Genomic DNA, 26024 nt, shown 5'->3' with positions numbered 1-26024 from the left:
CTCTGACTGAAGGAAGGTGAATTCCTCCTCCAGTCCCAGTTAAGGGGAGTCCGAGGCAGTCCCTTCATTTTCCACCTGACTGCACTCCTCAGGACTTCTCTATCATGCCCCTGCCCAGGATACTCTTCCCCATCCCTGTTATCAACTTCTTTTTCTGTGTTCTTTTTCTTCTGTTAAACTGAAGTTCTTGAGAGCAGGCACTGTCCTTTTCCACATCTGTATTCCCAGAGCCTGGCACAGTGTCAGGTACAGAAGAAATTCTTTTTTATTTTTAGGTTTTTGCAAGGCAATGGGCTTAAGTGGCTTGCCAAGGCTATATAGTTAGGTAATTATTAAGTGTCTGAGATCAGATTTGAACTCAGGTACTCCTGACCCCAGGGCCGGTGCTCTATCCACTGTACCACCTAGCCATCCCCAGAATAAATTCTTAACAAATGTTTGCTGACTATCAAAAAGTAGAATGAGTTTGCTTTAATGGCAGTAGGTTCCCCTTGACAAAAATCTTTTTTTAAAAATCATCAATGACCATCACTTAAAGCTGGACTATATGGATTCTGAGGTCCCTTCCACCTCTGAAATTCTGTGATTCCTTGGGTACAAGGACTACATTCGCTCTTTAACCCCCTGAAGTCTGTTTTTTGTCCTTGCCATTCTAATTTCCTGAAACAATTTCTTCAAAAGATCACCCATCAGACTCAATGGTCTGCCCTCTCTAATGGCTTTTCTACAGCAAAAGGCCTTCCTAAGTACCCCCTTCCTTCTAGATCTTCCATTAGATTCTTCAAGTTCTCCTTGTATACCTCAACCCTTTTATCTAATGTCTCTTTCTAGCTTCTCCTTTTTCTGATCCCATAAGGTAATCTCCAAGGTTCTGTTTCTCTCTTGTCCTTGTCAATCTCTTTTACTTACAAGACTTCATTTATTTCCTTAGAGTAAGATCTCAGAAATCGTTTATTTCAAACTATATCTAAAAGGAAATTTCTTCTATGACTTCACTGAAAAATAATCACAAACCACCTTCTGAAGCAGTCTTTTCTGCTTTATGCGATCTCAAATTGTTAAAGAAGTTCATCCTAATACTGAGTCAAAATCTGTGTTTTATAAATTCCCCCCATTGCTTATTCCTAGCTTTTCCCTCTTAGGTCAAGGAAAAGAAAATCTTGTGCTACAACCCTTAAAATGCTTGAAGAGCACTCATCTCCTAGAAGCCATCTCTATCTCAAGGCTATCATCAGAAGACAGTGTAAGGCAGTAGAAAGAGCAATAGTTCGGGGCGGCTAGGGTGGCGTAGTGGATAAAGCACCGGCCCTGGAGTCAGGAGTACCTGGGTTCAAATCTGGTCTCAGACACTTAATAATTACCTAGCTGTGTGGCCTTGGGCAAGCCACTTAACCCTGTTTGCCTTGCAAAAACCTAAAAAAATAAAAATTAAAAAAAGAGCAATAGTTCACATCCGACCTCATGACTTTGGTCAGGTCACTCAATTTACCTGGATCTCAATTTTCACATGTACACAATAAGGGAATGAGACTAAATGACTTCTATCATCTCTGAGCAAGTTAGGGAAGGAAAGATGACAGCCAGAAAGAAAGAGTCAAGATAAACCTACATGTGATTTAGTATTAAAAGAATCAGAGCTTCAGCTTTCTTATAGTCTTTGAAGAACAATTATAAAACAAAAAGAAAATGTATTACCTGTGATTACATTTATGTCTGGGTATTGATTTTCACATAGACCAACAGCCTTGCTATCCTTTTCAAATGCTTCTCGAAGTTCTTTCTTGACTGCTGCTGAACCACATAATCGGTAAAGGCCTACTACCTGGAAATAAAACCAGGACCCACATTATGGTTAAACATGATAAAAAGAAAAATAAATCCTATATATAACCTACACGACTGACATTAACATTACAGTCAAATATCTTCCAATGACATTAAACTTTAAAATTCCTCAAAAGTAAGATTATGTATTTCAGGGAAACCTACTTTTTACATTTGTAATCATTGTTCTATAATATCTTTTCCACAGTTCTGGATTTCTACATCTTATCCACTTTAAATCCCTTTCCCCCATATCTAAGTAATAAAAAAATATCCCTGTGGCCAGATATTTAGAACTTGCTATATTTTGCTTAAGGTATAGCATACACAGCTGTTGTAAATCAGTCATAGAAATGTTGTTATTTTGACATTCCAGTAACTAATCCACTTTAGACTGGTTCAAGGAAAAACAAAAAAAATACTTGCCTCATACTTTGTTACTAACTTTCATTCTATAGTGCTAAGCTTAGTATACAGATTTATTCCTTGTGCTGTTGGAATCACTTGCAAAACTACCATTTAATTAAGGCTATACATAACCTTGCTTGCTTGTGAAATGAATGAATGCATTTGTTCAATAATTTGAACATTTTTGGCATTGCCCTTCTTTAGAATTGGGATGTAAACTGATCTTTTCTAATTCCAGTCCACCACTGTTGAGTTTTCCAAATTTGCTGGCAAACTGAGTGCAGCACTTTAACAGGATCATCTTTTAGGATTTTCAATACCTCAGCTGGAATTTCCATCATTTACACTATTGTAAGCAGATCCTAAGATCCATTGGACTTCATTCTCTAGGATGGCTGGCTCTAGACTAGTAACCATGCTGATGTGGTTATTGATGATGTTGAAATCTTTCTTGTCTAGTTCTATGTACTAATGGATAAAACAACAGGGCAATTCATTTTCCCCTCTTTCTGGAGGCAAAGATAATGTTGATTTTGTGAGCTGAAAAGGAAAGCCATATTGGCAAGGAGATAAAATGATACAGGATGAAGAGACTAAAGAGGCATGGACCCATGGAGTACTGATCCATGAAGTAAAATGAATTCCTCCTAGGTATGCTACTATTGGTCCAGTTTGTTTAGATAAAGGTGAAGACATATGGGTCCAGAAAATGAAGAGCAAGTGACTTACTATTCCTAAGCTTATAACATATACATAAAATATAGAAACAAAAGGAAAAAATGATATTCATAATAGAACCATTTTATTGTTTTATAATTTGTTCTAATTTAGCACTTTAGAGTTCATTATGTGGATGTTTTATGTTATAAATGAATTTTTCCTAATTGCAAAATACTGCATTAAGGAAAAAAAATTGTGCTCAAATAGTTTCTTGATTATTGTCGAGACAAATTATTTAAATTGAAATTGTTTTCCATTTTTTCAAATAAACAACTTTAAAAATATGCAAGCATATTCATATGTTCTTTTTCACCCATAGACCTTTTTCACTAAATAGTAAGTTTTTTGGTTTTTAGCTTTTAAAAAGCTGTGGCATATAGGTTCAGGATTTTGCTATAAAGATATACTAATCAGAAAATAATTTCTATAACTTTACACTAGTTAAATTATCCTGTTTTTTCATCATTCCTTTAACCCTGGCCTGCCCATACACCTACTAAAGTGGGAAGATGCACTTTTTACCAGTCTTCACAATCACCGAGGACTCTCATTGAGGGCAGCAAAAATCCACAGTTTCTACAATCACTCTAGATAGCTTCAGAAAACCAACCAGCACAGTGACTAGGGGAAGTATTCTGAGTCAGAAGACTCAGCAGTTTGACTAAATGTGGCAAATAAAGGAACTTCACTAGACTCTCGGATGCCATAACCTTTCAGTCTTCTCAGTCTTAATCTTCTCATCTGAAAAGTTGGCACAAGACTATGCTTCACAGGATTCTTTATTAATCTTTTTGTAAAAATAGCCAACACTGAAATAATGTTTTTTTTTTCATTTGAACTTCACAATAACCCATTGAGGCGGATATTAAAAGTGACTGATGGTGTTGTGACTGAAGCTCAGAGCATGGACTCAGAAAGCTCTGAGTTCAAATCCAACCTCAGAGTCTTACTAGCTTTATGTGCCTGAGCCAATCACTCGATTCTCTTTGCCCAAGTTTTCTCAATTGTAAACCAAGGGTGATGATAGCAATCCACTTACATAGCTATAAAGCTGTTATGGTATAGTGCCACTTAGGTCAATCTATAATTTCCACAAATGTTCAAATATCCATTTCCTCTACAAACTTTCTATTAAAGATGCATAAAGTAGGCAATAATTTTAACTACCCATTAGGATTTTCATGTTAAAAATATATTTTTACTTCAATTGACTAATCAGATAGGTAACTAGGATAAATCTTTTAACAAATTAGTAGAATTCAATAGAACAGCTTTATAAAAGTTTTGGAAAGTACTCTATATTCACTTAAATTTCACTTCTGCTGAGAAAGAATCAGATATAACATAAGTTCAAATAATCTCTCATCAATGTAAAACATGAAAACAATGTAAAAACTAACCAGAATGCCTTCTGTGGGGGGGCAAGAATGGGGGAAAAATTGTAAAACTCAAAATATTAAAAATTAATTTAAAAATTAAATTAAATTTAAAAAATTAAAAATAAGTAAGTCTATCTAAGTGAAGAAAAGAGTCAGATTCAAGTGCTTCCACTCTTTCATTTTAGTTTCCCATCATTAATAATAATAATAATAATAATAATAATGAACTGAATTCAAGATAAATATCTATTAGGCGTAACAGTCAAATTTGTTTTTTAGGCTTTTTTTTTGGCAAGGCAAATGGGGTTAAGTGGCTTGCCCAAGGCCACACAGCTAGGTAACTATTAAGTGTCTGAGACCGGATTTGAACCCAGGTACTCCTGACTCCAAGGCCGGTGCTTTATCCACTACGCCACCTAGCTGCCCCTTAACAGTCAAATCTTCATAAGGAGGAAGAGAATCAAGCAATCTATTTGGAGTGCTTTTTAAAGCCTCTGTCAAAGTTCTACCAAAAAAACCATTTTCAAAATTGAGTCGAGTCAGTGGTCTGGGGCTAGGCTACATTATGGAGGGGAAGATACTATTCAGCATGGATAAGAAATTGGCTCAGATACAAAAAACAAAAATAGAAAGATAAGACATGTGTTGAAGAGAAGGATAAGGTCACTTAGGGATTAGTACCTAGAACTATTCTTATTTAAAATCTTTTTAATGATTTAGAGGAAGAAGCATACTACAAAACATGTAAGTTTGAAGATCTCCATCATAAAATACAAAGTTTGTAAAAATAAGATTACAAGGAAGATTCTGGAGCAAAAGAACCAAATAGGCTTCACAGTGGACAAGTCATCAAAAATAACAGAAGAAAATAAAATCCAATATACTTAGTGGGATTCACATTATTACAAACAAAGAAAGGAAGATAGGAATCACTGAAGACTGTTTCCTTAAAAACAGTATAATCAAAATGTAAAACAAAAATCCTGAGGATCTAGAAATATATTAAAATCAAAACCAAAGCCAAAATAAATACTCCTCCATTGTATAACATCTTTATGTATCTACAACAAGAATATCTCATAAGGGGGCAGCTAGGTGATGCAGTGAATAGAGCACCAGCCCTGGAGTCAGGAAGACCTGAGTTCAAATCCATCTCAGACACTTAATAATTACCTAGCTGTGTGACCTTGGTCAAGTCACTTAACTCCACTGCCTTACAAAAAAGGCTATCTGATAAACACCTAGTCAAAACTCTATGGAAAGGAATAGACAAGTCCATAAATGAAGAAAAAAAAAATCTGGGCAGTGTTTTTTCCCTGGCATTGTTTCTGGTTTTATGGCTGTTGCTGTTCTAAAAGTCTCTGGCTTTTGAACAGAAAGATAAACAGTCCAAGAAGATAGGAGCTCACAGCCATATGCCACCCAGCAGGGCTCTGCATGGCAACTGAGCATGTCCAGAAGAACAGTGTCTCCCCAAAGAGGACAGTCCTCATATATCCAGTGGAGTCCAGCAGGAAGAGTCCAATGATACCATCATAAGGGTCTTAAAAGAAGCAGAGAGAAGCCCCTGGAGTTTATGGAATGAGAGATGGGGAGTGATATGATGGGCCCCATCAAAAAGGGGCGGCTAGGTGGCGCAGTGGATAAAGCACTGGTCCTGGAGTCAGGAGTACCTGGGTTCAAATCCGGTCTCAGACACTTAATAGTTACCTAGCTGTGTGGCCTTGGGCAAGCCACTTAACCCCATTTGCCTTGCAAAAAAAAAAAAAAAAGGCTATTAAATACCCCAGGTGAGAGTTGGTATGGGCCTGGATCAGGGCAGTGGCAGAAGAGAAAAGGGGCAGATACAAACAATGCTGCAAAGGTCAAGATGAAAGCCCTTGGCAACAGACTGAATATAGAAGGTGAGAGGTAGTGAGGAACCCAGAATGACCTCTTGGGTGTGAGCCTGAAGGACTGGCAATGTAATCATCTAAGCAGAGATGGGGAACCTTTTTTCTGCTAAGGGTCATCTGAATATTTACAACATTATTCATGGGCTTAATTCTGGTCAAAAATTTAATTAATTCACCCTAAAAAACTCCTAGATTTACTGAATTTCAAGTTCTGCCTTGGCTACTTTGGCATGCCAGACCATATGGCCTGCAGGTCAGAGGTTCCCTGCCTCTTCTACAGCATCAGGGGAAAGATGATAATTTCACTTTGGGGACATGTTTTGAGTTTAAAATGTCTCCTGGATATCCATTTGAAGATTCTAACAGGGAGTTGGAGATGCAAGACTGCAAGTCAGCAGAGAGACTGGGGCAGAATAGGCAGACTTGAGAATCCTCAGCAGAAAGACAGGCTCCTGTACAAGATTCTGTTGATGTTAGCATTCCTCCTTCACTAAAGCAAATCACAGTGCTTGGGAACTTCTGAAGCAGAAAATAACCCAATGGTAAAGAGATTCTTTGAATTCACCTAGACTAATTCTTTAAACATCTAGTCAGTCATTAGACCTGTTTTCTGCGGCCTTTCCAATATGGTCAGAACTTATACTCTTCTGATACAGCTTTACTTGATGATGATGATAATATTAATAATAATAATAATAATATTTTATTATTTTAATAACTTGAAAAATAAATTACGATGGAGCTTAACATATTAATATATTGATCACATTTTTGCCTCCTGACCAAAGAATGTCTGCTAAGAATAAATGTTAGATACATGATCATTTGTTAACTATTATGATCATTAATATCTATAATTGTAATATAAAAATAAATATAATAACAATGATAGTATAATAACACTGCCAATAAGCAAATTAGTGCCTAACAAGTGTTTACTGAATAATAACAGCAATGACAAGAATGGCACATTGGAGGACTACTCTGTAGTTCTTTTTTTCCCTTCAGTCTCATTTTAATATTAGCTTTTCTTTTTTAAAAATGTTATTTAGTTATTTTATTTTCCCTCCCCCAGTTACATGTAAAAACAATTTTAAACATTTCTCTTTAACACTTTAAGTTCCAAATTCTCTCCCTTCCTCCTTCTTCCCCACTCCCTCATTGAGAAAGCAAGCAATTTGTTATACATGTGTTATATATGATTATATATATTTCCATAATAGTCATGCTCTGAAAGAAAATATAGGCTCCCCCCCCCAAAAAAGAAACCTTAAGGAAAGTAAAGGGAGTTTAAAAAGTATGCTTCATTCTGTATTCAGACACAATCAGTTCTTTTTCTGGGAATGGACAGCATTTTTCTTCATAAGTTTGTCATTGTATTGCTACAAATAGTCAAATCATTGATGGCTGATGATCTTACAATTTTTCTATTATTTTTATACAGTACATTTCACTTTGCATCATCTCATGTTAAGTTTTTCCAGGTTTTTCTGAGAGCATTTTATTAATTACTTTTTGTTTTTGTTTTTATTTTTGCAAGGTAATGGGGTTAAGTGACTTGCTCAAGGTCTCACAGCTAGGTCATAAATTAAGTGTCTAAGGCCAGAGTTGAACTCAAGTCCTCCTTACTCCAGGGCCAGTGCGCTATCCCTTGTGCCACCTAGATGCCCCCCTACTAATTACTTCTTACAGCAGAATAGCATTCCATCATAAAGGCAGACAAGGCAAGAAATAACAGTGATAACCATATTAGTAACAATTCACATTGATATAGTGCTTGAAATGTTTAAAAAGGTTCCTCAGAACAGCCATATGAGGCAAACAGTACCAGCATTGTCCTCCTCAACTTACAAATGACAACAGTGAGATCCAGAGAAAGTAAATTGTTCTCCTTGGGTTACACAGCTGGTGAGGTGGAGCTGGACCTCTCAACTCCAAATCTATAGATGTTTCAACTAAGCTATCCTGCCCTATCAATAGAAAAATTAATAAGTATAGATGAAATAAAACTTTTTTTAAATCACCAATGGGGAATAAGATGCTTAAGATGGATAAAAACCATGTCATTACATTAAAATGTTGTAAATTTTATAACTAATTCTTATTAGAAAAGTAAAGTTCAGGAAATTACAATCAGGCAAAATGATTATAAAAGAATTGTTCCAAGGGACTGTCTTTAGATGAACTGACCACTAGGCAAATAAAATTTAAGAAACTGATATATAGCCATTTCACATAGCAGACTTAAGGCATTCATTTCTCCAAGATATGGTAAAGTTTGAAAGTAGAGATTAAAAAAAGGATTTAATAAACTAATGGCTAAGAGATCCATGGCAAGTTATTAGGGGAAAATAATGATATTTGCAAATTCCCACAATATTTAATGATGAACAAGAACATCATTCCTTTCTACAATACCTCTTTGGGTAATTTTTCGGTCTGAATCCTAGGCTGGATAGGCCATGAATCTCATGCAATACAACTATTCTTTTAAAAATAATTACAGAGGTTTTGCAAAGAACCTGAAATAAAACAGGTCTATGTAAAAGATTGGGTTTTTTTTTTTCTGTGTTTAACAGGATCTGATAGACTTAGCCAAAGAACTGGGATAGTTTCAAAGATTAACCGAATTTTTTGGTAGAAAGCCAATCTGTAGTGTTCAAGTGTAGCAAACAAGCCTCTCATATGTGAGAGGAGGTCTAATTCAGGAAAGTGCATTCCCAGTTGCAAAATTGTGAAAATTACTTTTTAGTCTGTCAGACATTTAACCAAAAATGTTAAACCTAGATCTTAAAATACCACTATAATTCCAAGAAAGAAAGGAAGATCTGCATTAAATAATGCAGAGTAAAGAAACAAAATCAATTAAAGTTTGTTGAGGCAACCAAACTCTGGCAAAATACAATATAGTCAATATCAGCACCATACTGTCCAAAGTAAAGGTCACATCACACCTGTCTGTTAATAATCAGTAAAATTAACTGTTTAAGGAAGGGAAGGCAAGAGACTGGGTGCTTTGTATCATAACAAAATGTATCAATTTTTAAATTTAAAAAAATTGAGAAAAAACAATAATTTAAAATCATGACCAATAAATTATTAAACAGTATTTCCCTGAACATGGCAGAAATCTAAATTATATCATTCAATGAATTAAGTTTATGTATTACTAAAAGACTCATGAAAAAAATTCATCCAAATATCAAGAAGCAATTCCTATTCTAAAAAGTATTTGTCTAATTACATTCCCTTGGCACTTGACATAAGTTTGCAATAGATATATAACAGAATATTTCAGATAACAAAAATGAAAAAAATGTACTTCATCTTTACTCAACAATCTATGCAAATAATCTTTTTTTTTCAGTAACTGACAAATGTAATGCATGTCTGATAAATGAATTGATTTTCTACTGGCTAAACAAAGTGAAGGAGGAAAAGGCAAGAAAAGAAAACTTGCTTCTTTGAATTCATAAAATGCTTTATAATATTTGTCCTTCATTTCTGAAGAAGACCACATCAGGGAAGTGATGTCATGTGAATTGGATTTTCGTGAGGGGAACTGTATTAAGGCACTAGACTCACTTTCTCCTCTGGAGCCTCTGGGTCCAGTGACCAGATATGCATCAGCATGACTGGAGATGGTCCTGGATATGAGGCAATCAAGGTTAAATGATTTCCCCAAGGTCACACAACTAGTAAGTATCTGAGGCTTGATTTGAACTCAGGTCCTCTTGTACCATCTAGCTGAACCATAAAAAGCTTTGTTGGGAAGCAAAAGTACAGTTCAGATGAATTTTTTTGACGCTGATTATTTTTATCATTTGAAGAAGAGCAGGTCCACGTAAAAGATTTTTTTTTTTAATCTGTGTATTTCCAAGGCTGAGTGAGCATAGTTCAAGACAGGAACAGTTACAAAATGAAATAACTATTTACCAGGAGGTCACTCTGTCTGTACAAGGCTAATTCACAAATGATGCTTCCACAGAGTGTCAGCTCCTGGAGGCCAGAGACTCCTGTCTCATCTTTGTCCTTCTATCCTCAGCATCAATCACACATGTGGTACTTAATAAAAAAAAGTAGACTGATTCAAATCACTTCACTAGAATGGGGAAAAGGGCAAAACACCCTAGATGCCGCAAAGATACCCTAAAAGACCAGTTGGCTCAAAACTCAACCTTCAGACAGACAGGGACTATAATTTTTATTATCTAGAGGAGCAAGTGAAGTGAAATAACATCCCCAAGTTTACAAATTCGTGGTTAGTGATAGTGATAGGGCAGCTAAAGTGCTGGGTTTGAAGTCAGGAAGACCTGGGTTCAAATTTGACCCCAGATATTTACTAGCTGTGTGACAAGTCACTTAACCTCTGTCTGCTAATGTTTCCTCATCTGTAAATTTATGGATAATAAAAGCACATGCATCTTAGGATGTTTGTGAGGATCAAATGAGATATTTGTAATGCCCTTATAACACAATGCCTGCACATAATATGGAATAATATAAATGACGATGAAGGAGAAGAAACTAGAATCCGTGTCTTCTCCTTGATATCAAAAATTGCCTTCATGGATGTTAACTTTTGAACACTTAAGTCATTTTATGAGTTTAAAAGTCTTAAATTTCCAAGTAAATTTTCTACACAACTTAATTTTTATTTTGAAAACATTGTGAGGGGACAGCTAGGTGGCGCAGTGGATAGAACACCAACCCTAGAGTTAGGAGGACCTGAGTTCAAATCCAGCCCAAGACACTTAATAATTACCTAGCTGTGTGATCTTGGGCAAATCACTTAACCCCATTGCCTTGCAAAAAACCCCTAAAAATAAATTTTTAAAAAAGAAAATATTGAGGGGGCGGCTAGGTAGCATAGTGAATAAAGCTCCAGCCTTGTAGTCAGGAGTACCTGGGTTCAAATCCGGTCTCAGAAACTTAATAATTACCTAGCTGTGTGGCTTTGGGCAAGCCACTTAACCCCGTTTGCCTTGCAAAAAAAACCTAAAAAAAAAACACCAAAAAAAAAAAAAAGAAAATATTGTGAGGACATAACATACACTTTCAATGTCTTGTTTTTAACTTCTTTCACTAGCCCATTAGGGACATAGAGATAACGCGTGATATTTGAAGAGATCTGGCACTAGAGGACCTGGGTCTGAATCCCATCTCAGCTTCTTACTACTTGTTTTAACAACAAGCAAATCTCAACTTCTCTAATCCTTGCTTTTCTCACCTACCCAATGATGGGGAGGCTAGATTAGATCATCTTTGAGGTATGACACAGAGAAATGATCCTGTGAAAATGTTGTTGTAAATTTCAAAATTACCTTAATAAAAATATTTAAATATGATTACTTGTTATTCTTAGTATCCTTTTAAGAATTGTTACCTACATCAATGAGTTAGCAAACATTGCACCATGAATACTGCTTCAGCATAATGTCATCCTTATCACTGGATTTTAAAAAAATATTCTTCACTTCTACACTTTAGTATACATTAGCATTTTTTTTAACTTTCTACATGGAAAGAAGTATGTGAGATTTCAATCACAATACCTTTCATCATCTCCTCACCATCATGTATCTAAAAATCAACTATTTTCTCCTGATCTTGGAAAAAAAAATAATAATTTTAAAGCGTGGATAAAAAGCATGTCTAAAAAAATTGTACTCATTACTAAGAATAGAATTTTTTTGTCTAAACAAGGAATAATAGAGATCACCTGATTCCAGATATCTTCTGCCTCAGGAGAATGTGTTCCTGAAACTCCTGCTCTACAATAATATGGAACCCATCTGATGTATTCTTAATGATCTATTATCCAAAACATGAATTGTATTATAAATCACAATTGAGGAATCTAAGCAAATGAGGAACAGTAAAGGAATGGATTTGTTATGCTTCACCCAAATTCACCCTTCAAAGCATACTCCCCTAAATGTCTTTAGCCATAGAATAATCAAAGGCACTTTTCCAAAAACATATAGAAAGATCAATACCTGACAGCCTCTCTTTTCGATTTCCATAATACATTTCTGCATCAATAGTGGCACCATCAATCCTACATTTTCCTTCTCCACAACTTTTTGAACATCTACCCCAAATATTACTGGTTCTCGATCTGCATCAAGGCCTGGAAGAGAATTCTCCCACTGTTCCATAAGAGTCACTTTCACATAGATAAGTCCTCTGGGTTCAAGTTTGACAGCCAACTGGTGTGTCTTTGTCACTCTGAACAAGGTGGGGAGGACAACGGTCCCATGACAACAGACGCGATTTTTCCTGGGTGTTGGTTCCCAACTGAAGACAACTAACTTTAAGTGCTGTGCATTTTCAATTTCTATGTTGAAGGTGTGATCCATGTCTAAAAAGGCTGTCCGGCAAGTAAGCAATGCTGTCCTTGCTTTGTTAACTGAGTCGACTTGAATTGCACAAAAAACATCTTTGGAATCCATCCTCGGTGGTTTTAAATCCTCTGCTCCATAGAAATGCACACTCATGAGGCCTGAGAGGTACTGCGAACACTTGGGCTGGTCAGAGAAGCTGTAATGCCTAAAAGCATCAATGTCTATTTCAGCTTTGTTACTACTGTTTGGGAAGATTTCCTTCCCTCTCAAATGTTTGTTTTCAGAGCCACGTTTGCCCGATTTTACTATGAGCTCAGGTGAATCTCCATCGCTGAGATAACCACCTTTGCAAGTGGATTTAGAATTCATAGAACTCTTCTTTGGGAAGCGATGCTGAGAAGAGACACTGCTGTCCAGGTGGTATAGGCTTATCACATTTCTCTGAGCAGCCAGGGTGGGATTCCCAGAAGGCAAAGTGACCGTGCGGCTCCTACCCTGACAGTGACATTTAGACGAGGAGGGGCTGGGAGAACCATGAATGTGGCTCAAGGTGCCTTTGACACTCAGCTTTCGGCTAAGTTCAGGTAATTTTCTCATTTTCATGGAGAGTTTCCTTACAGTTTTTGGAGACTTGATTTTATCTGGAAAAGACCAATTGATGGAGCCACCTTTTTTCACAGGGTTAGGGCTTAGAGGAGATGATTCAGCTGTATTTATTTCAGACTTACTTGTAACAACTGGGATTCCAGGACCTTTAAAAGCAAAAGTAAAAAGTGTATTAGCAATTTTTTGCTTTAATAGCGATTTCAGTTTACCATCTCAAACTACACAGCCTCTCTCACAGGATTCAGACTCACCTATGAGCAACTTTCAGGAAGCTATGTAAATTAAAAGGCTTTCCAGAAAGATGTAAAATGAGTAAGAAGTATTCTAATCTTTTCCCTCCACAATCTATTACCAATTGGCCTTTACTTACACTTCTCTCTCCTCTCCCCCTCCCCAGTTTTCAGTTTGATGTACTGTCTTTGATGTACTGTCTTCTCCACTTCTCCACTAGAATGTAAGCTCCATGAAGGCAGGGACTGTCTTCCTTTTTGTTTCTATTTGTATTTCAAGCTCTTAGTCCATGGTCTGGCACAGACTAAGTGCTTAAGGAAAGCTTCTTTACTTGGACCCATGGATAACCCAAGATGAAGAAGTAGGTAGGCTGTTTTCATTTTTTTATCTTAGAATTCATTGCTTGTACATGAGTACCCCTTTTCTATTTTTATCTTCTGAAAATTAATCAAGTGACACTAAACAGACCATTCACATTTATATCAAAGTGCTGACCACAAGATATAAACCAAGTAGGATAAACTTTTTTGTGGCTGTTTTTTCTTTTTGTTTTTAGGTTAGGTTTTTATTTTTTTGTTTATTTCTTTGCTCTGTGAAATCTGCAAGAATATAACAAAGGACTCAATTTAACCAACAGTACAAAAACTAAATATTAGCAACATCAACAGATTAGAATTTTAGTAATTGTGAGTCATTTTTCTTCTTAATAATATATGCACTCCTCTCTCTGTCAATCATCCAAAGATTTAAAGTAGAGTTATTCTCTGCGAGTTTAAATACAGCAAAGTTTTCCACAAACATGTTGAATTTTATTCCCATTCCTAGATAAGACTATAAGAGGAACCGCAAAGCTTTTGACTAGTAAAGGTAGCTAAAATTTATATATAGCCAATAAAACTTAAATTCTCTAACCAAAAACATTCTCTAATCATTAAATTCAACATTCTGTAACAAGGGAATTGATGGGGGGGGGGGGGGATGCACAGGAAGGCGCACATACCAGATCTAAAATTATATTATGAAGAATCAGCCATCAAAATTGCCTGGAGCTGGCTAAGAAATAGAGTGGTGGATCAGTGGAATAGACCAGGTGCAGTAAATGACTGTAATAATCTGCTGTTTGATAAACTCAAAGAGTCCAGCTTCTGGGAAAAGAAGTGATTTGTCAATAAAAACTGCTGGGAAAACTGGGAGACAGCAAGAAAGAAACTAGGCAGAGATCCATATCTCATACCCTATACCAAGATGAGATCAAAATGGGTGCAGGATTTAGACATAAAACACAGATAAGCAAATTAGAAGAACAAGGAATAGTTTACCTGTCAGATCTATGGAAAGGGGAGCAGTTTATGACCAAGGAAGAGATAGAGAAAACCATAAAAAAGCAAACTGGATAATTTTAATTATATCAAAAGGTTTTGCACAAACAAAACTACTGTAATCAAGATCAAAAGAAATATAGTAAACTGGGAAACAATTTTTACAACTAGTGTTTCTGACAAAGGACTCATTTCCAAAATATATAGAGAACTGAGTCAAATTTTAAAAAAAGCCATTCCCCTATTAACAAAAGCGGTCAAAGGATATGCAAAGGTAATTCTCAGAAGTGGAAATCAAAGCTATCAATGGTCACATGAAAAATTGCTCTAAATCATTATTGATTAGGGAAATGCAAATTAAAGCAACTCTGAGATACCACCTCATACCTCTCAGATTGGCCAATATGACCAAAAGGACAATGTTCAATGATGGCAGGAATGTAGGAAAATTGGGACATTAATGCATTGTTGGTGGACCTGTGAACTGATCCTACCTTTCTGGAGAGCAATTTGGAATTATGCCCAAAGGGTAACAATGTACATCCCCTTTAATCCAGCACCACCTCTGCTGGGTCTATACCCTGAAGAGATCTTGAAAAAGGGTAAAAACATCTCTTGTACAAAAATATTCATAGTGGTCCTGATTGTGGTGGTAAAGAATTGGAAATTAAAGGATGTCTATCAATTGGGGAATGGCTGAACAAATTATGGTATAGGTATATGATGGAACACTATTGTTCTAAAAGAAATCATAAGGGACAGAATTTCAGAAAAGTCTGGAAAGACTTGCATGGATGGATGCTGAGTGAGATGAGCAGAACCAGAAGAACATTGCATACAACTTAACAACAACATGGGTGATGATCAACCCTGACAGACATGTTCACTCCATCAGTGTAAAATTCAGGGACAATTTTAAGGGATCCATGATAGAGAATACCATCTCTATCCAGAGAAGGAACTGTGGAGTTTAAATGAAAACCAAAGATTATTATCTTCAATTTTTAAAAATGTGACATTTTACAAAATTTTCTGCCTCTAAAATTTTCTTTCTTCTGTATGGATCTATTTTTTCTCTCAAAACATTCAATTTTGATCTATGCATATGATGGAAACAAATGTAAAGACTATCAGACTGCTTTATATTGGGAGTAAGGGAAAAATTATAAAATTCAAAACCTTGCAAAAAATAGCTGGTAGAAACTATCATTGTATATAATTGGAAAACAAAATATTTATATAATTTTTTTAAAAAGGAATACTTTGCTGTCAGATCTATGGAAAGGGGAGCAGTTTATGACCAAAGAAGAGATAGAGAATATTATAAAAAAAAACTTAATTTTGATCACATTAAATTAAAAAGGTTTTGCACAAACAAAACCACTGCAACAAAGATTAAAAGAAATGTATTAAGTTGGGAAACAATTTTGACAACTAGTGTTTTTGACAAAGAACTCATTTCTAAAATATATAGATAACTGAGTCAAATTTAAAAAAAACAAGTCATTCTCTAGTGGATAAATGGTCAAAAGAAATGAAAAGATAATTCTCAGATGAAGGAATCAAAGCGATCTATAATCATGAAAAATTGCTCTAAATCTCTACGATTAGAGAAATGCAAATTAAAGTATCTCTGAGGTACTATCTCACATCTCTCAGATTGACCAATATGATTAGAAAGGATAATGATCAATGTTGGGATGTGGAAGGGATGTGGAAAACTGGGACACTAATGCATTGTTGGTGGAGCTGTGAACTGATCCAACCTTTCTGGAGAGCAATTTGGATTTATGCCCAAAGGTTAATAAAACTGTGCATAACCTTTGACCCAGCAATATCATTACTATGGGAAAAGAACTCATTCTTCAATAAAAACTGCTGGGAAAACTGGAAAATAGTGTGACAGAAACTAGGCAGAGATTAATATCTCATACCCTTATACCAAGATAAGATCAAAATGGGTACAGGATTTAAATATAAAACACAGATAAGCAAATCAGGAGAGCAAGGAATAGTTTACCTGTCAGATATATGGAAAGGGGAGCAGTGTATCCAGAAGAGATCATGAAAAACAGAAAAAAACGCACATGTACAAAAATATTCAAAGCAGCTTTATGTGGTGACAAAGAAATTGTAACTGAGGGAATGCCTATCAACTGGGGAATGGCTAAACAAATTGTGGTACACCATTGTTCTATTACAAATCAGGAGGGATGAGACTTCAGAAAAGCCTGGAAAGACTTGCATGGATTGATGCTGAGTGAAATGAGCAGAGCCAAAACGACATTAGCAACATGGGGTGATGATCAAACATGATGGACTTGCACATTTCAGCAGGACAATCATCAAAGACAATTTTAAAAGACTTGTGATAGAAAATACCAACCATATCCAGAGAAGGAACTGTGAAGTTTAAATGAACATATTATCTTCAATTTTAAAAAGTTGTCTTATGTATTGTCATTTTTTTCTCTCTAATTTTTTTTCTTCCAGTTGGATCTGATTCTTCTCTCACAACATGATCAATATGGATCTATATTTGGCAGTTATAATTGAAGAGATTATATCAGATTGCTTTCTGGGGGGGGGGGGAATGGAAGGAGAAAAATATAGAACTCAAAACTTTGCAAAAAAGAAAATGACTGGTAAAAATTACCATTGCATGTAATTGGGAAAACAAATAAATAAAATATATAGAAAAAAATCAACATTCTGGAGCAGCTAGGTGGCACAGTGGATACAGCACCAGCCCTGGAGTCAGGAATACCTGAGTTCAAATCCAACCTCAGACACTTAATAATTACCTAGCTGTGTGGCCTGGGGCAAGCCACCTCACCCCATTTGCTTTGCAAAAAAAAAAAAACACCCAACATTCAATAGCTGAACTCTGAATTTGTTGTTTTTCTGTAATACATTTATGATTTCAAAATAATAATTTAGTTCAAAAATTAAAACTTATCAGATATTTGAAATATTATATAGCTAACAATATCCCAAAATTATTTCCAATCTATATTATTAATAATTGCTTAATTAGTGTTTTGTGAGAGAAATTCCCATCTTAATATCAGTCTAAAGATTTGTTTTACTTGTACTTACAGAGATAGAGCAAGAAAAAATTATTTTTAAGTTTCAATAATTGCCAAAGAATCTCTTTTCTTATTTTCTTATTTTGCCTAATTAACGGTCCCACTGAAAAGGAAGTTGGGTTTTTGTTTTTGCTTTATAGAGAACTATTCTACGTGTGCCTGCTGTGGTTTTCTGGCGAGAAATGTTGTATTTGATAAAATTGACAAAGCAATCCTTTGTACTACAAACCACAGCACAACCCCACTTGTGGGTTGGTCTAAAACATTCTATAATAGTCAGGTCCATATTTCATCATCACTTTCTGTAATGATTTAGAAAAAGTAAGTGAGAATATTGCAATCAGTTTGATTCTGATATGTTAAAAATGTTTTGACATATGAAAATATGAAATAAGGGGCTAACTCACTAATGGCCAGCAGTTTGGAAATCAACCCTAAAAATTAAGTCATGTATTGCAATAAAATCAGAAACTGAGCTCAGAAAACACAATATAGAATTTTGTTCAATAGATTCAAATCTTTAGTTAATATATCAAATTAACTTTCTCTTTCTCTGATGTGAATATTTATCCTCTCTGCTCTGCTTATCCAAAGTACATGAGAAAATAAGTTACTTTAAGTAAAGTATATCTTCCTGTTCCCAATAAAAAGCCATGGTGATGTTAGGTAAGTAAATCTTTAAATACTTTCTTTGGGTTTTTTAGAATCATATCTTTATGCTTTAAAAATATATTTCTGGGAAGAACGGTAGAAAAAAAGGATATACATAGCAGCTGTTCCATTTTTACAGATTTTTTTGCTTCTTTTTTTACATGTCTAGAAGTGTTTACTACTGGTCTACAATTACTGTCTGGCACATTAAATTATAAAACTCAGGTTTTAATTTAAAAGAAATTAAATATCTCAAATCATGCTTCCCTTCATTTTATATACAACTGATCTTCAGCTTTTATGAAGTTATATGATTATGACAGTCTTAAAATTAATTTACAGTTTATTAGAAGGAACACTGTAAGCTAAACCAGAAAATCTAATTTTGAGCTCCAGTCAGCTACTTGCTAGCTGTGACCTTCAGCAAGTCACTTTACCTACTTAAAAGTTTCATTTTCCTCAAAAAATCTGAAAAGATGACCACAATAACAAGATTCTGTTTGAAAATGATCTCATAATCTCATAATAATTCTATGAAGTAAATGCTATTATTTCTCATTTTAAAGATGAGGAAACTGAGGTAGACAGAGGTTAATTAACTTGCCTAGAGTCACACTTGTCATGTCTGAGGCCAGGCCTTCTTAATTCCACCTCATAGCTCTTTCTGTTGTTTAGCTTAGCAGTTTTTGTAAGGATTAACCAAGATAATGCCAGCAAAGTGCTATGGAAATGAGTTATTTTTTGGTGTTACTAATGCCTCCAGAGAAGGCTCTCTTGGGAGTCACAAAGAACTCAGGTCCCCCTCCTGCATCAGATACTGGCCAGGTAACCTCACAAGTACCCTCTGGCTATTCTCTTAAGACCTTCATTAGGAGAGAGGGAGCTTTCACACAGGTGAAAACGTCAAAGGTTCCAGTAATGTTGAGAAGGGATCACAAAAAATTACCTTCATTTCATTTTTGTGAGGTAAAAGAAAGTGTGTACACTTGGCCAGTGATAGTAGCAGATTCTGAACTAGAACCAAGAAGTGATTCTGAAAGGTTCTAGGCTTCTCTTCTTCTGCCCAGACTCACAGAGTTCAAAAACCCTTATGTCTGGACCCCCAATAACTGGGATTAACCCACTAATCTCAAAATATTTAAACACAAAAAAGACTACTCTGAAATATCACCAATGTTCTGACTAAATATAAGGTATGAGATAAATTCATGACCCTAAAACACACATCTCTTCAACTGGGTCTACAAGAAAGGGATGTTTACTTCATAGTCTGCTATCGTTGCTGCTAGTTTCTTACATTTCAACTTGATATATGCCATATCTCAAGTACCCTGGCAAGCAATTGGTTCAGGAAAAAGCTTGCTATTCGGCTACAATGTTATCCAAAAACATTGCCATTAAAACTGTTCAGTTTGGGTTTTTTTTTTAAATCAAGTTCCTATCTTCTTATAGCACTCCAAAGGATGTCATCATAAAGACAGATCTTGACCTTGAAGAATTTATGATTTTTTGTTTGTTTTTTTATCTGTTCTGTGTTTTCATAAACTCAAGAGTTCTCTGTATGGATATTTCCTTCTCTGAATTTAAAAGTCTTAAAAAGAGTTGCCCAGGCCACCATAAGTCTAAATCGTAGCTCATGGTCCGATAACCAACACAGATATGATGGGGCAGAACCTGAACTGAATCCACAGCACCACACTACCTGTTGGTATGTAAAAGCATAGGATAAATTTTGTTATGCATAAAATGTTATGTTATAAACTTACATATAGATAATTCCAGTCAATAATACCTTCACCCCCAAAAATCTGTCTTCAAATTCTCCAGGGCCCAGACTTCATGCTCCTAGTCTGCTTCTGCTCTCTCCATTCATCACCCTCACATAACTGAAGACCTGGTGTTCCATGCTCCTGGAAAGTTAAGCCAATTCCTTTTTTGTTTGCTTGTTTTGGGGATTTTTGCAAGGTAATGGGGTTAAGTGATTTGCCTAAGGTCACACAGCTAAATAAGTATCAAGTGTCTGAGGTCAAATTTGAACTCAGGTCCTCTTGACTCCAGGGTCAGTGCTCTATCCACTGCACCACCTGGCTGCCAAGTAAAGCCTATTCTTGAACTCCTAGGAGGCTCCCTCTGATCTCTTTAGCAAAACCTTTTCTTGAATCGTCTTTTTGCCTTCATTCCTAGAAAAGGTGATTTACTTCTAACACCTAAGGAGTATACTGATAACTTGGATATTGTTAAGGGAGACCAATCCCAAAGGTGATGTCACATGAGGACTGTTTATTATCCACCTCCATGGTGCTGAACAAAGTTGAAGGAAATCACACAACCATTCTGACAGAGTACACCACCGACTGATTTCCCTGGGTCCACCCTGCTGCTAGCTGGGCAATCCTACAATGGCTCCCACACCTCTTCTAAACTTTCTCATCCCTCCTCAAATGTCCCAAGATTCTCCCTCTCCCTGATTTCTCAGCTGAGAACTGGCCTCATTTTTTAACAGAAAAAATTTACAGAAAATTTGAGAGAACATTCACCATGAACTCCCTCTTCCTCATCACCTAATCTGCCTCCTGTCACTTCCTCCTCCTCCCCATCTCACATGATAAAGCACCTGTACTCCTTACCAAGGCTAACCCTGCAATTTGTTGAAGGGATTGATCTCATTCCAACTTGTCTTGTCTAACAGAAGCTCCACCCTACCCCCACCATCATTTCACTCAGCTTATTTTTAACACTTCTCTCAGACTTTGCTTGTTCCCTACTGTCTACAAACACACCCATGTCTCCTCTATCCTGAAAAACTTCTCACTTGATCCTCCCATCCCTACAATATCCAATTTCTCTTCTGCCCTTCGTAAACTCCATAAAGTCATCGTCAAGAGGTGTCTACACTTTCTCAACTCTCACTCTCTTCAATTCAGCTTCTGACCTTATCATTCCACTAAAACTGCTCTCTCCGATGCTCTCTTCTTTTCTCTCAATCCTCTCAATCCTCATTCTCCTCTCTGCAGCCTTTGACACTATTTATGGATCTCACCTCCTCAATAGTCTTTTTTGGGGCACTACTCTCTCCTGGTTCTTCTCCTTCCTTTCTGACCACTCTTGTTTCCTTTACTGAATTCTCATCCAGATCCTGCCCTCCCTGTCTCGGAGTTCTATCCTGGGCTTCCTCTTCTCCCTCCAGACTATTTCACATGGTGATTTCATCAGGTTATCTGAATTTAATTACCATCTTTAGGCTTATGATTCTCAAATTTCTCACTGACCTCCAATCTCTCATCTTCAACTGCCTTTCAGACATCTATAAATGGATGTCCAGTGAACATCTTAACTAAGTCCAAAACAGAAATTATCTTTTCTCCTAAATTCTCTCCCTCTCCTATCTTCCCTATGACTGTAGAAGGTACCACCATTCTCCCAGTCCCTCAGGTTTACAATGTAGAAGGAAATTTGGATTCCTCTCATCTCCCATATCTAAATTATTGCCAAGGTCTGTCAAATATGCTCCCTTTTTCCATCTGAAATGGCCACTACCCTCCTCCCACCCCCCTACGCAGGATTTTATCTCATTCTCATGATTGGACTATGCAGTAAGCTAATGATGGGTCTGCCTGCCTCAAATCTCTTCCCACTCTTATCTATTCTCATTAAACTACCAAAATAATTTTCCTAAAATGTAGGTCTTATCACATCTGTCTCTCTCTCTCTCTCTCTCCCTCCCTCCCTCCCTCCCTAAAACCTAACTCTTCTCTCTTCCAAGTCTTCTTATGCCTCACTCTCCAATAAGGATAGGGTCTCCTGGTTATTCCACAAACAGATACTCCATCTCTTGGCTCAGAAAATTCTCTCTGGCTATAATCTGGGCCTGGAACTCTCTCTCTCTCTCTCTCTCTCTCTCTCTCTCTCCTCTGTTCCAACTACTGCCCTCCCTAACTTCCTCTAAGTATCAACTACAATTCCATCATATACACAAAGTCTTTCCCAATCTCTTAATTTGACTGTTTTCCCTTTTATTTCCTATTTATCTTGCACATAACTTACTCTGTGTGTATGTGTAATACACAATACATATATGTATATGTATGTGTATACATACATACATACATACATATTCTTAAGGACAGGTTAGGCTTTTTGGCTTTTTTTTGTATCTACAGTGCTTAGCATTTATAATAGGCACTTAGTAAACTGAACTGACACCTAACAAATCAATGAATTCAATGTTTAACTTGAGAAGAGAATACTTCAGGGTGACAAGACAGTGATCTTGAAGGATGTGATGAGCTGTCTGTCATGCAGAGGGAGGAAAAGACATGTTCTCTTTGGTCCCAAATGGAGTAATTTACTGAAAAGCAATTTAGACTTAGTTACCAGAAAACGTTCCCTACATTAGCGCTACCCAAAACTGGAGTGAAACCTCTAAAAAGCTGGTGGGCTTCTCCCTTCAGAGGCCTTCTCATAGAAGTGGTGTGACAACCACTTGTGGGTCATGCTATATTGGACTCCTTTCGTGTCTGAGTTGGGAATAGAGGACCCATTCTCCCTTTATAAAGTCAGCCCCTTTCCTAGAAGAAAAAGAAATCTAGAACCCAACTTGCACTTCTGTCTGTCCCCACATTTACCAGCTTAACAACTCCTATGTCTTAATAACCATTAATTCTTGAGTCAAATTTACAAGAATATGTCATTCCCCAGTTGACAGTCAAAGAATATGAACAGGCAGTTTTCAGATGAAAAAATTAAAACTATAAAAACACTCTAAATCATTATTGATCAGAGAAATGCAAATCAAAACAACTCTAAGAGGTACTACCTCACACATATAATCAGATTGGCTAAAATGACAGAAGAGTGAAATGATCAGTGTTGGAGGGGATATGGAAACACTGATTAGTATAATGTTGATGGAGTTATGAATAGATCCAAACCTTCTGGAAAGCAATTTGGAACTATGCCCAAAGAGCTATAAAACTGAGCATACCCTTTTTCAGGAATATCACTGCTAGGTCTATATCCCAAAGAGATCATAAAAATAATATTCATTAGTTTTTTCTTTTTTAATTAAAAAAAGTACAAATATCTCTAATTAAAAACAAATGCCGGGGCAGCTAGGTGGCACAGTGGATAGAGCACTGGCCTTGGAGTCAGGAGTACCTGAGTTCAAATCCAGCTTCAGACACTTAATAATTACCTAGCTGTGTGATCTTGGGAAAGTCATTAAACCCATTGCCTTGAAAAAAACAAACAAAAAACCAAATGCCTTTCACTCAATCTCCCAGACTACAATATCCACGTCTTTTTCCTCTATCATCTTTGAGAGCTAAACTTCTAAAGAACTTCAACAGTTCTTAAAATTCTAACAGACTGTAAATGACTTCCAATTTGCCAAACCCCAATAGTCCTTTCTCAAGCTAGCCTTTACTTAATATGAATGAGCACGTAAACATCCTTTAAATTCTTTCCTCTAATAACTACTATGACTCTATGCTCTCCAAGTTCAGATATTTAAATACAGTAATGGCCTCCCTTCTTCAAACTAAATATCCCCAGTTTCTTCAACATATATATATATAAAGATGATCCCCATGGTCCTAGATCATGCTTCTGGACCCTGGAGTCCTAATGCACCCTAATCTTGGCTCTCTAGCTTCCATCCTGAGGCCTTATACTCCTCAATGGTGAGAAGTTATCCAATCGCAGTGTCCCCAGATCCAACTCAATGCCCTCTAACATCCTGCTATGCTGCTTCTCTCAGACCACTCCTCTCAACCCTTTCTCCCTTTACTTCTAGACAGAGAATTCAATCATTCGTAAAAAGGGGGTATCCATTAATTATTCTCTAAGTCCACTCACCATCCCTAGGATCCCTAAGCTCCCTTAGGGCAGAGCTGCCAAGTTAGATTTCTCACCCCAACATTTAATCAATGTTTTTCCCCCTCCTTCCTCCCCAAACTGTTACATCCAGAACTAGATACAATCCTCTGACCATGGCAGATGCTAACGAGAACATAACCATTGCCTCCATCATTCTAGATGGATGTTACTTTTTGATTGACCTAAGGCTGAATTAGCCTCTTTGTCTGCCAAGTCATGGGAGTGATTCCTAGTCATCTTTTAGATCGTGAAAAATCTTCAGACTTTTTCCCCACTGACTGATATCTCCATATAGCTCCCTCTCACACCCTCTATTTGTATAACTGATTTTGTACAATTGATATAAGATCACCTTTCAATAATTAGACCTGCCTTAATTTTGCACTCTCTCTCCCTGTTCAGAAGTCCATTAGGACTTTATTTGAAGACATGATCCAAAAAGCCAATTCTCATTCTATGATGCCACCTTTTCAATCAACTGTTCACTGCTCTAAAGACATTCTGTCCTCACAAGTTCTGATTTCCCTTCTAAGGCATGTTCCTGCCTTCTCTATTCCAAACAATGAATATTAATGAAGACAAATGACATTTTCCTAGTTTTTTATGGTTGATGTAGCCTTTGCTAACCATAATCTTATGAGATAAGAGAGTTCAAATATGACTGCCTATCTGAAAGACAAGGGAACTGAGGTTCAGAGAGATTAAAAAGCCACTTTCACACAGCTAGTAAACATCAGAGCTGGGACTTGAACCCAGGTCTCCTGATTCTCACTCAAATCTATATTCCAAGCTACCTTTTAATTACTTCTCAAGAATATTTCTCTAACAAAGGCTGTATCTGATCCCTCACTCTTTATTCAGCCAGATTTGTCTATGGGCTAAGCTATCATGCCTTTTGTTGTTACAGTTCTCTGATTCTTGTAGGTTTGCTACCAAGAGAAGGTCATGCTTTGGGTAGATCAGACTGGATAACTTATAATGATTCATCCAATAACGGATGATTGATGAAAACCTAGTTTCATGTAATGTAATAACATAGCATGATACAGAGTAGTGCCTAGTAAGAGATAATGATCACAAGTACTTAGAATGAAGACTGCCCTTCATCCTCAGAAAGAGAGCCAATCGTGTCTGAATACAAACTGAAGCAGACTTTTTTACTTTGTTTTTCTTAAGGCTTCTTTATTTTAGGGGGGAGGCGGAGAGAATAGAAAGATCTATAATTTCTTTCATGTTTTACATGACTACACATTCATAGCCTATATCAAATTGTTTCTCAATGTGCAAGGGAAGGGAGAGAATTTGAACTTGAAGTTTTAAAAAATTTACAAAATTATTGTTAGATGATACCAGGTTAAATAAAATACCAAATAAAAATTTAAAGGGAGATAATGGTCAGAGAGCAATTGATGGATTTATATATGGAAGTGCCTGATTTCAAAGCTAATCTACTTAATCATTTGTGTGTCCTTGGGCAAGTCATTAACTTTAGGACTCATTTTCATCATTTGTAAAATTAAAGGATGACTAAATCATTTCTACAATCCTTTCCAGTTCAGTTTGATGATCAAGTATGTATATTCAGAAATAGATTATGAATTCCTAGAAGCATTGGCCATATCTCTTTTGTCTTTTGTAAAACCCAGCGACTAGTGTTGTGCAGACATAGATGGACAAT

General features: G+C 36.3%; 1 protein-coding gene across 1 annotated transcript in view; it reads right to left on the bottom strand.

Annotated features, from left to right (window-relative positions):
• The window catches only part of SYDE2 (synapse defective Rho GTPase homolog 2), a 91450-nt gene that overhangs the window by 38450 nt on the left and 26976 nt on the right, over positions 1 to 26024 (bottom strand). The window contains exons 3-4 of the mRNA XM_074220867.1: positions 12226 to 13325; positions 1696 to 1822 (exon numbers count right to left, since the gene is read on the bottom strand). Coding sequence (XP_074076968.1) covers positions 1696 to 1822; positions 12226 to 13325 — 1227 coding nt within the window. The remainder of the gene's footprint in view (positions 1 to 1695; positions 1823 to 12225; positions 13326 to 26024) is intronic.

The sequence above is a fragment of the Macrotis lagotis genome, chromosome 2 (genome assembly GCF_037893015.1).
Source record: "Macrotis lagotis isolate mMagLag1 chromosome 2, bilby.v1.9.chrom.fasta, whole genome shotgun sequence".
In the NCBI taxonomy this organism is placed as follows: domain Eukaryota; kingdom Metazoa; phylum Chordata; class Mammalia; order Peramelemorphia; family Peramelidae; genus Macrotis; species Macrotis lagotis.
The sequence above is the reverse complement of the archived record's forward strand: the minus strand, read 5'-3'. Positions and strand labels throughout refer to the sequence as shown.